This window comes from Chrysochloris asiatica, unplaced genomic scaffold (genome assembly GCF_000296735.1).
Source record: "Chrysochloris asiatica unplaced genomic scaffold, ChrAsi1.0 scaffold00050, whole genome shotgun sequence".
Classification (NCBI taxonomy): domain Eukaryota; kingdom Metazoa; phylum Chordata; class Mammalia; order Afrosoricida; family Chrysochloridae; genus Chrysochloris; species Chrysochloris asiatica.
In genome coordinates, this window is record NW_006408568.1 from 11,297,172 (window position 1) to 11,309,361 (window position 12,190).

General features: G+C 40.4%; 1 protein-coding gene across 1 annotated transcript in view; it reads left to right on the forward strand.

Annotated features, from left to right (window-relative positions):
• The window catches only part of CECR2 (cat eye syndrome chromosome region, candidate 2), a 195,443-nt gene that overhangs the window by 159,295 nt on the left and 23,958 nt on the right, over positions 1–12,190 (forward strand). The window contains exons 8-15 of the mRNA XM_006862781.1: positions 3,527–3,680; positions 6,695–6,824; positions 7,686–7,723; positions 7,808–7,899; positions 8,108–8,234; positions 9,429–9,820; positions 10,803–10,931; positions 11,127–11,970. Of these exons, the coding sequence (XP_006862843.1) occupies positions 3,527–3,680; positions 6,695–6,824; positions 7,686–7,723; positions 7,808–7,899; positions 8,108–8,234; positions 9,429–9,820; positions 10,803–10,931; positions 11,127–11,970 (1,906 nt within the window). The remainder of the gene's footprint in view (positions 1–3,526; positions 3,681–6,694; positions 6,825–7,685; positions 7,724–7,807; positions 7,900–8,107; positions 8,235–9,428; positions 9,821–10,802; positions 10,932–11,126; positions 11,971–12,190) is intronic.

Sequence of the window (12,190 nt, forward strand, 5' to 3'; positions counted from 1 at the left end):
TTCAATAATTTGCCCAGAGAATCCTTCAATAATAAGCTGAGGCTTGAATTTTTTTCTTCAGTTCTTCCAGCTTGAGAAATGCTGAGCATGTTCTTCCCTTTTCGTTTTCTGACTTCAGATCTTTGCACATTTCATTGTAATATTTGACTTTGTCTTCTTGAGCTGACCTTTGAAATTTTCTGTTCAGCTCTTGTACATATTTCTTCCACTAGCTTTAGTAGCTCTACGCTGGACATCCACTTTGATCTTTTCCTTCTTTCTTGTCTTCTTAATGACTTTTTGCTTTCTTCCTGTATGATGTTCTTGATGTCATCCCACAACTCCTCTGGTCTCCAGTCTTTAGTGTTTAATGTGTCAAATCTGTTCTTCAGATGATCTTTAAATTCAGGTGGGATATATTCAAAGTCATGTTTTGGCTCTCGTGTGCTTGTTTGCATTTTCTTCAGCTCAAGTTTGAAGCATATGAGTAATTGATAGTCTGTTCCACAGTCTGCCTCTGGCCTTGTTTTGACTGATGATATGGTGCTTTTCCATTGTCTCTTTCCACAGATGTAGTCAGTTTGATTTCTGTGTATTCCATCTGGTAAGGTCCATGTGTATAGTCATCTGTTGTGCTGTCTGAACAAGGTATTTGAAATGAACAAATCATTGGTTTTGCAGAATTCTATCATGAGTTCTCCAGCATCATTTCTATCACCAAAGCCTTGTTTTCCAACTACTGATCCTTCTTCCTCTTTTTTCCCAACCTTTGCTTTCCAGTCACCAGTAATGTTCAATACATCTTGATTGCATGTTTGATCAATTTCAGATTGAAGAAGTTGGTAGAATTCTTCTGTTTCATCCTCACTGGCCTTAGTGATTGGTGCGTAAATTTGAATAATAGCAGTATTAACTGAATATTATCCTATCAAAGACAGCGTTGTACCTCATGACTGATCTGGATATGTTCTATTTGACAGTAAATGCAACACCATTCTTCTTCAATTTGTCATTTCCGGCGTAGTAAACCATGTGGTCATCAGATTCAAAATGGCCAATACCAGTCCATTTCAGCTCACTGATGCCTAAAATAATCGATGTTTATGCATTCCGTATCAGTTTTGACAATTTCCAATTTTCCTAGGTTCGTACTTCGTGCAATCCATGTTCCAGTTATCATTGGATGTTTACAGCTGTTTCTCTTCATTTTGTTCCCCATCAGCAAATGAAGGTCCCGAGGGCTTTGCTTTCATGGGCTTTACTCCATTCGCATTGTCACGGTCAGATCTATTTTGAGGAGTCCTTTGGGTAGGGGTGGAATAAGCAAGCATGCATTATCATGGTGTGGCACTATAGAATAATTACAACATTGGCCGTTCAGATCTACCAGCTACTCCTCAGAAACCCTATATATGTTCTCTCTGAGTCCTACCAACTCAAGGGCATGTAACAAAAGCAACAATATTATTACATGGTGTATAGTATCAGGGAATATACAGAAAAGTACATTGTATAACTAAAATATAAGTTTAGTAAGCAATGCCCAGACAAGCAATCTTCTGAGGAATTGTCCTTGTCAGAGCTCAATTTCAGAATCAACATCTAGCGTAGCTAAACTGCCTGTTTTGAGTACAAGGTAAAGAAGAATTTAGGGACCTTTCTTTAAATTATGTTATAGTGATAGCATTCTATGTATTCAGTATGTTATGTGTTACATGTTCAGTCATGTACTTGGGTTGTTATTCATCTTTACTTTGCTTTTCATTCAAGATACTTACTTTGCTGATAATAAAGTCTTTACAAGTCACTATCGTAGAAACCAGAAGAACCAGGTGGTACTTGGCTACCACTCCCAACGGCTCTAAAAGGGATCACATTAGATGGTCCTGGGTAGAGTGGAAGGAAATGTGGAACAAAACTCAGAATAATGAAGATCAAGCTTACTAGTCAGTTAGAAACTGGTAGAGCCGTATGATTAGGACCCTTAGTCCCCTCAGGTGAGGTACAGACATGATAGAATAGTCAACCATTTGAGATCAAAAGGGCAGCATTTACCCCAAGGATAGGGAATGTCCAGTATAAATGTTGTTGTTATTGTTCAGTGCCATCGAGTTGCTTTTAACCCATAGCGATCTTCTATAGGTTTCCAAGGAGCAGCTGCCAACCCTGCAGTTCAAACGGCTTTGCAGTAGGGCGCATTAACCCACAGCGCCACATCAGGACTCCCCAGTACAAATAAGTCTCGTGAAATCATTTTGTGTGGCCCTCCAAGGCAACCACAATTCCAGTCATCACGTTGTTGTTTAAGTGCTGTGATGTTGGTTCCAACCCATAGCAACCATGTATAGGTTTTCTGAAAAGTGGCTGGTGGGTTTGAACTACCAACCTTGCCGTTCAAACTGACCTTGAGGTCCAGCCGTCATGTTGTTTTTAAGAGTAGCTGTTGAGCATGAACATCAGACCTTGTGATTGAAACTGACCTCACAGTCCAGTGCATTAACCCACAATGCCACACCTGCTTAAAAAGATCTGTTACTTAAATAAAGCATAGTGAATCTAATTCCTGATTAGATTTTACCTAAAATTGAATGATTGAACTACATCTTTTCTGTGGGGGTAACATGGACTTCTGGTTTGACGCTGTGGGCTAACGCGTTAGACTGCAAAGTCATTTTAATTGCAAGGTCGGTGGTTCAAGCTCACCAGCTGCTCCGTGGAAACCCTATGCAGGGTCGCTATGGGTTGGAATCAAATCGACAGCAATTAACAACTAAAACAACAACTTGAATTCTAGTACCTTTGATGGCATGTGATTCATTCTTTTGTCTCTACAACTTAAAAGATGTTCTCTTATGAAAACAACCAGTATTATCTCCTCAAAACAATTTTAAAGTTTTGGCTTTCTCATCAGAACAAAAGTTGATGGCAAAAGTTAAAATGAATAACTTCAGTTCTGGACTAAACAGTTACATTCAAACTAGTTAAATTCGAAAATACGCAGTGTAATATATTGGGATAGCAATGATTGGTTTTCATTTTTAATTTTTTATCATTTTAGGAAATTATACTCAGCCAAAGACACACCATTTCAACAATTCATGGATTCTCCTTATCCTTTTCACCTTAATTCTGTCTGCACTCACTGCCTTTCATGTTATCATTGTCATTTTTATCTTACGTAGAATTTTTTTTAAACCACAATGTACATGTTGTAGCTAAGTGCTGTCAAGTTGGTTTCCAAGGAGCGACTGGTGAACTTGAACCTTGAGGTCAAACCATCCTTGCAATCTAGCACATTAACTACAGCACTACACCAGGTTTGCATAGTATGCATAGGAGGAGGAAATGTATTCTCAATACTTAGCAGCAACAACAACATATTTACACACCCAGCGATGATGCAATCAGCTTGCATTTATATTCAGAATTCTCTTGTCCGGTATAATTCTTAGACAAGACTAAATTCATTAATTTGAGTTTTATTCAGGATAAAGAACTGATCTTGTATTATGTGTATTGACTTGATAAACTTATTGGCCTCTCATAGGAAACTCCTATGCTTACCAGAATAGAAAAACAGAAGCGCAAAGAAGAAGAAGAAGAACGTCAGATTCTTTTAGCGGTCCAGAAGAAGGAGCAGGAACAGATGCTGAAGGAAGAGAGGAAACGGGAGTTGGAGGAAAAGGTCAAGGCAGTGGAAGGTATGTATGTGTGCTTCCTATGCAGTCCCAAATCCCGAATGAGGTGTGTTCATGGAGTAGCCAACCTGAGCCCAATGCTGATTCAGGCCAGGTACCCTCATGAAGCTACTTCTGATTGTTGTTGTTGTTGTTATTGTTACATGCCATGGAGTCGGTTCTAACTCATAGCGACCCTGTACAGGGTTTCCGAGGCTGTAAATCTTTACGGGAGCAGAAAGCCTCATCTTTCTCCCAGGGAACAGCTGGTAGTTTCGAACTGCTGACCCTAAGGCTCGCAGCCCCATTCGTAACCACTACGCTACCAGAGCTCCTTAAGCTACTTCTGGTAGTGCCTATTTAATACCTTGTGAGTTGTCTTCCGGCTCGTATATTTTTATCCAGCAGTCTCATTGACCCAGCACTCCTCATAAAAGTCTTGTATTTGTCATTCTTGCTTGTTGCTAAGATCTCTACTATTTCCCACATGCCATTGAGTCAGTTGTGACATCATAGCAACCCGTGTATAGGGTTCCCAAGGAATGGCTGTTTAAACTGACCTTGCATTCAAGTACTTAACCTCTATGCCACCACACCAGGAGGATTCCATATCCTCCTTGTAGAATTTTTTTTAAAAAGTAGTGAGTTACTGCAGTCAACTAATTGCACAGAAATATTTTAGATACAAATAATAATGCTTCAAATGAGAGTTGTTTTTGTTGTTGTGTGATGTTATACAAATGTAGAATATCGACATTAGTATTACTAGGATAGAGTAGCTGTCTTAGAGCCAGGTTCGGGTCTTGGTCTTGGTATAATGAGATTTTTCTTTCATTTGTAGCACTGCAATAAAGAGGATATTTTCTTGGATAGCAGTTGTATTTGTAAGCGTGTTGTCATTACGTGTTGTCTAGTCTGTTCCAACTCATAGCCATCCTATACAGGGTTTTTGAAGAGCAGTTGCTGAGTTAGAAATGCCAACCTTGTGATTCAAATCAACCTTGAGTTTACTGCTTATCCTTAAGCAGCACCACACTAGGACTCCCTAAACTTTATAAGTCACGATAGAGATTAGATAGTCTTGATCAATTATTGGCCTACACCTTAACATTTATATAAATATATTAAGACTTTTTAAATGCAGTATTTCAGTACAAAATTTAGATAATATTTTAGCTTTAAAATGAAATAATTCTGGAATGATGGCTAGCTATTTTCTTCCCATTTTTATGTAGTACCCAGTTGCCTAACTTGTTAACTAACCCCTATTTAGTTCTAATGAAAGTACTCTACTCTTAACATACTTACCCTGGGCCATATTATGCATAGAACCCCTTGTATGGTTTTACCTGCACCTTATTTCCAATGCTAGATTTAAATTCAAGAAAATAATAACTTTTCTTCATTATTCAGTAGGATTCTGTTTTTAATAAATACATTATTGTGTAATGTTGTTTAACTTATACAGACATTACTCTTATTTTGTGACTTAATTATCATAGCTGTAATATGATTGATGACCATAATTTGTTATTGTTAGTGCCAATGAGTCAGTTCCAACCCATAGCAACCCTATATAGGGTTCTCAAGAAGCAACTGTTAAGTTTGAACTACCGACCTTGCAGTTCACACAGATCTTGTGGTTTAGCGCTTATTCTATATTGCCACAACAGGACTTGAGTGCCTATGATATGTTGTTGTTGAGTCAATTCTGACTCTCAGTGACCCTTTAGATATAAATTTATATGAATTTACATGTACACACGGTACTGTATTACACAACATGTGACTTAACTGGTTTGGGAAATGCAGATTACCTTGAAGGTTGATCTGTAATTATAATAGCCAATTTCTCAGGAACAACTTGGATTTAAATGAAAATGGGATTGTATCTTAAAGGTGCTAAGAGAAAATATGAGTCAATCTAGGGTTTTATCATTAACCCTGATAATGAAACCAAGACTTTTAGCCCAGCATCCTTACTGAGTAAATATGTAAAGATAGTTGTACTGGTTTCTGGCAGCTGATGTAGCAAATGACCATAAACTAAGTGGTTTACATCAGGAATGTATTCTATTCTGTCAAAGTTCTGGCAGGCAGAAATCTAAAACCAGTATCAATGGGCCAGAGTCAGGTTGTCTTTGGGCTGTGCTCCTTCCTATAAAGGATGAAAAGTAGAATCTGCTCTTTGCATCTTCCAGTTTCCAGTGGCATAGGCATTCTTTGCTTGTGGCTGCATAACTCCAACCTCCAAGGCTGGCATCTTAAAATCTTTCTTTAAAAGACCTTTCTGGGTGTCATATCTGCTTCTGTCTTTCTTTAAAGACATTTGCAATTGAATTTAGGGCCCAACCAGATAAATTTGAATCATCTTTCCATGGCAAGATTCTCAATTTAATTCTTAATTTAATCATCTGCCAAGATGGCACCAAGCCTATCCCTTGAGGAACACAAATTAAACGATTTGCCCTCACTGCTCTAATTCCAGATTCTGATCTTAGTGTCTGATATTACTGTTTCTCTTCATCCCCTTTTCCTCTTTTCTTTACTCCTGACCATGTTCTCTGCTCACACGAGTGCCTGAGAATTGGAATGCCAAATGTATTTCACATGGACATCTGTATGAGGCTGAAAAAAAATTGTCCCTCCCTCCTAGCCAATTCTAGCTGGCGTCTTTCCCTTTTCCCGCTAAACTTGCCACTTCCACTACCATGGCAGGGATGTGCTCCCAGCATTGGGTGTGGAAAACAAAGATCATTGTTGTGCATGTATGTCACTTTAAAACCCTGAGAGCTCTGTGTGTCTGATCCTAAAAAAGCACTGTTGTGTTCTTGAGACAAAGGTTAAAAAAAAATGCCTGCGATAGGCAGAGAAGGATAATTTTCATTCAACTTTCTACAGAAATAGCCTAACTACTGAAAAGAAAGGTTACATATGGAGCAAAAATAATTCCATGGTGTAGTGCTATTGTGACCTGTTTTTTCTTTCTCCATACTAAACATCTAATTGTTATGTATAATATTTTATGTTCATTGTAGATCGAGCTAAGAGGAGAAAGCTCAGGGAAGAACGGGCATGGCTACTGGCTCAAGGGAAAGAGCTGCCTCCAGAACTTTCACATCTGGACCCTAATTCCCCCATGAGGGAAGAAAAAAGGACTAAAGACCTGTGAGTGTTTAAAAACAACAGTAGATGGTAACGTTTATTACCACTCGGACATTGTGCTACACTTATTTCTCATTTAATCCGTAACAACCTTGTGTAGTAGGCAATGGTATTGCCTTTTCAAGGTAGTGGATGGGGCAGTATACCCAAAAAGCCCACATGAAACTCCACTGCCATAAATGCACACACAGAAAAATGCATACATGTAAAAATTCTCATGCAGAAGGTAGGGTTTGGATTCAGGTTAGAGCTTATTGCCTTATAATGTTACGAATCTGATATTTTTTTCTGTGTGTGCATTATTCCGTGTTGCACGTTTATGACAATAGGGCTTACTTTTCTGCATGTTATTTTACTTAATTTTTTTCATAGAAGCACTTTGACTCTGCACATGCACGCACGCGCACTGGTCCAGTCTCTTCTCTCTCACACACAGTCTTATTTCCTTCTGTGGTATCTCAGTGATGGTTTTCACCAAGATCTACTTCCCCAGTCCTTTAATGAAATCAGAGCAACATTATAGTGTAAAAATGACACAGAAGTAAACTACTGGACAAAAGTGCAAAAGGGAAGGAATATGCTGTTAAATAATTCACATTGTTGAATCATAGATTCAATTCTGGGTTATCTAGGCCACCCTTTGATTTTTTAGATGAGGAAATTTAGTTCATTTTTGTGAGGGTATACAATCCCTCATCTTCATATTTATAAAGGAGTGTTATCATTGCTACAGACTTACTTAATAAACTATTGGGAATATTTCAACTGTCAGTTATGTCATCTGTGTAACTGATCGAACTAGGAGAACTTAGAAAAGAAAGTGCTCAGAGTTGCTATTAATTTTTATTTTATTATAATTTATAGCTTTGAGTTGGATGATGATTTCACTGCCATGTATAAAGGTCAGTATCCATACTCAACTACTATGTTTCTGATATAAGTGTTCCTGTGTGAATGTATGAAGTTAGTTTCTCCTTTGCTTTCAGTTCTAGATGTAGTAAAGGCTCACAAGGATTCCTGGCCCTTTTTGGAACCTGTGGATGAATCTTACGCCCCCAACTATTACCAGATTATTAAGGTACAGGCTCCCTTTCTGATTATATCTGTTGTACTCTATATATCTTTCTTGGTTTTTATTGTTATTTTGTCTGCCTTTGTTTAACTTTTTTTAGAAAATCTGGGTGGTTGGGGTGTACTGCAGGCTCTTGGGCATAATGCCTTAACTTCACAGGAACTAAGAGATTGTTTTAGCCTCAATCATCAAATCATTTTGTGTTCTTTTCTAGGTCCCTATGGATATTTCAAGTATGGAGAAGAAACTAAATGGAGGTTTATACTGTACCAAGGAAGAATTTGTAAATGATATGAAGACTATATTCAGAAATTGTCGAAAATATAATGGGGAAAGTAGTGGTGAGTGAGCAAGAAGTTACACTGGACATGTGTTTGCCTAATGTAAAAGAGGTTTCCTCTTGTAGAAATTCGCACCCTAATGATTCAGACCTCCTTCAGGACTATAAAGAGAGTGCTTGTTAATAGCCATGGGGTTGGCCATTCGTGCCACTTACACTGTATGTGCCAGTCATTTCACTTCCCCCACATTGGTAGAAAGGGCAGATATTAGCTCCCTAGACTCAAAATCTTTCTCATCATTCCAGAGACTAGGCCTAAATTATAGTGTACTTCCTTCACACAGACAATGCCCAAAGACTAGATTGAACCTAATGGATCTGATTCTCAAATCATATATTGAAATTTGCAGATCAGAACTCTGAAAAAGTAATTGTTGTTGTTATGTGCTGTCGAGTCAGTTCTGACCCATAGCCACGACCCTAAACAGGGTTTCCGAGGCTGTAAATCTTTACAGGAGCAGAAAGCCTCATCTTTCTCCTGCGGAGCACCTGGTAGTTTTGAACTGCTAACCTTGTGGTTTGCAGCCCGATTTGTAACCATTACGCTACCAGAGCTCCTGAGAAAGTAATTATGGCTCCTTTATTCATTTCTGCCATGCTGAGAAATGTTGTGTTCTCCTCCCACAGACTTGGGGTTGCTCTCCACTGTCAAAATGTTCTAGCCTGGCTCGCCTGATGTTCCAGTACACTTCTTTTCAGAAGGAAACTCTACATTTTAGACAAGTTTACATTTAATTTTCATATAGTTTCTAGTTACAGATTTTTTTTGTAATTTGTCACTCAAAATGTTTTCATTTGAAAATTGAGTAGATCCAGTAACTAGAATTTAGCTATTGGGATTTTCCCCCTATATTTTGTTTTACCCTTAACTTAATTATAGGGATTTTGATTGGAAATGCTCCTTAAGGGAACCTATAGAGAGTTCAACTGAAAGCAATATAACCCTTTCTTAGAAGGTTGATGATACTTTAAAGAATTTCATTTTTACTGGTTTGGAATACTAGTCCCCCTTGTCATAGGTGCACTCCTTTGAACTTCTTGTGGACAGAAACCCTGGCTTGTATCCATAGTCCTAGAATATGTGCCCTCGGGTTGAGTTAAACCCAAGGCTTACCCCAATAGCATCTTTTATCAATTCTTAGTAAGAGAACAGTCTTAAATTCAGGCCACTCTCTGTATCTCCCTATGACTACAGAATATACCAAGATGTCTGACAATTTAGAGAGGTGTTTCCATCGGGCAATGATGAAACATTTTCCTGGTGAGGATGGAGACACGGATGAAGAATTTTGGATCAGAGAGGATGAAAAGCGGGAGAAGAGACGGAGTCGCACCGGACGAAGCAGTGCGAGCCATGTTTGGACCCGCTCTAGAGAACCCGATGGGCCTGGTAGGAAACAGCAGCCCGTGGAGAATGGAGGGAAGTCACTGCCCCCAACTCGCCGCCGGGCTTCCTCTTCTGGGGACGATCAGAGCAGCCGTTCCACACAGACACCTGGGGAGCTGGGCACGTCCAATGGCCAAGGCTTCTCTCGTTCCATGCATTATGGTGGGATGCCCAATCAGGCACCTCTTTTAAACCAGATGGTAAGGAAAAAGCATAGATACTATTGCTGTTCGCCTTAATTGTTGAATTTACAGGGAAGTAGAGGCTAATTCTATATTTAGCTCTTCCAAAACAGTGTTTTGTATTTGGATGTTTTCTCATCCCTATTTGCCCTTGTTTTATTCTTTTTTATTTTAAATCTTCCTCTCTTAATTCACAGATTGTTTGAGCTGTGAATTCTCAACATGAACAAAAATTGGTTGCTGGGGGTGGGCGTCTTTAAATATCAGATACATATACAGTACACAGACAGAGTACAAGTCTGTCTGTGGGGTTAACATTTCATGGTGATGGGGACAATTATAAGAAGATACAGCTAGAAAGGCTCCTTAAGAAACAAAACTAAGTCAGTTGCCATTGAGTCAGTTCTGAGTCACAGCAGCCCCTTGTGTTTCAGAGTAGAACTGGGCTCCATAGTGTTTTCATCGACAGTTCTTCTAAGCAGATTTCTAGACATTTCTTCTGTGGTACCTCTGAGTGGACTCAACCTTTTCGGGTATCTGACAAACGCATGAACCTTTTGGATCATCCAGGGACTTCAGAAAGGTTCCTTAATCCAAACAGAAAACAAACCCACTGCTGTACAGTTGACTCTGACGTCCACATCTTACTCTCAGGGAGTGACTAGTTGGTTCAAATCTCCTACCTTTCATTAGCAGTCAAGTGCTTTAACCACTGTGCACCTGAAAGGCTCCTTAGGGACCCTAATGAAGAAGAGATTGAAACACTGATTTGATCTGGTCTCTTGTACAGAGTGAAATTGCTGTATCTCAGGGACGAGTCGTGGTCCACAGAAGCCCATATGCTAGCAATCTTCCCTTTCTTGTCATTGTGTGACGTTGTTAGTGGTCTGTGTTATAGTTACTTTAGCTGTGTTTCCATCTGCAGACAAGTCCCAGTTCTCTACCTGATGTCTCTACTTCCTCTCTTTGTTTCCTTTTTGCTTTTCCCAATGGCTTCCAGAGGCCAGCAATACCAGGAACATTTGGTGCTCTCCAGGGATCAGATCCTGCCAATTTATATGCCTCCTCTAGAGTCCCAGAACCACACCCTGGAGAACCTGTTCAGCAGCATCAACCCTTTGCCATGCAGGTAAGCAGCTATTCAGAAAATGCAGGTGCAGTGGGTCCTAGAGATAAAAGTTCAGAGAAACAGCCTCTGCCCATGTAAAATATAATTCACAATTCCCTGTCCTGAACAGTCTGCCCTTCTATGTGAAGCACATTATAAGACCGGCATAGTGTATGAGTTTAGTGAACTCTGGTCTCTTCTATTCTCTTTTTACAGCCTCCCGTTGGAATGAACCACCACCGAGGACCCAGGCTTGGAACACCTGAAGAGAAGCAAATGTGTGGGGGTCTGACACACCTTTCTAATGTGCCATCACATCCTGGGTCTTTGCAGCTCGGGCAGATGAGTAGCCCCAGTCAGGAAGGAGGGTTGTATCCCTCGACTCAATTCCAGCCAGGATTTATTCCTCCCCGGCATGGTGGGGTTCCAACCCGACCCTCAGATTTCCCAGAAAGCTCAGAAATCCCTCCTGGTCACATGTACCGATCATACAAGTACCTGAATCGAGTACACTCTGCCATCTGGAACGGGAACCATGGCGCTACAAACCCAGGGCCCCTGCGGCCAGATGAGAAGCCCACGCTAGGGCCAGCACACTCTCAGCAGCCCCGCACGCTGGGTCATACGATGGATTCCAGAGGGATGAGACCGCCTCTCCCTCCAAATCAGTGGGCTGAACACTCAAGCTTCCTACCTCATGGAGTTCCTTCTTCAGGGTTTATGCGACCACCCTGTAAATCTCCTGGACATCGGTTACAGGCCCCAGCCCCAACACATCCTTCTCTGTATGGAACACCCTCCCATGCTGTGCGGGGGGTCCAAGGAGGGGACTCCATGATGGACAGCCCTGAGATGATTGCTATGCAGCAGCTCTCCTCCCGTGTGTGCCCACCAGGTGTGCCTTACCATCCCCGACAGCCCACTCCTCCCCACTTACCTGGCCCTTTTCCACAACTAGCTCACGCAGCATCAGTAAGTGTACCAGCCCCCAAGACTGCCTTGGGGAATTCTGGGAGGACACAGGAACACAGTGAGACAAAGGAGCCTGAGCATGACAGAGGTAATTTACATTGTCACGTTTATCTGACTTCTCCAGTTTGTGAGCTGTTAATACTTGAGGGATCTTGACACAAAATATCAAACCCAGTGTAAACTGCTATCAGCCCAATTTCTTGCACTTGTCAAGGTTTGGGCCTTCCATACTACTGCTTTCTGTCCAAAGACCTACATTGATGTAACATCTTGTATACTTTTATGATAATTTTACATATATAAGGGGG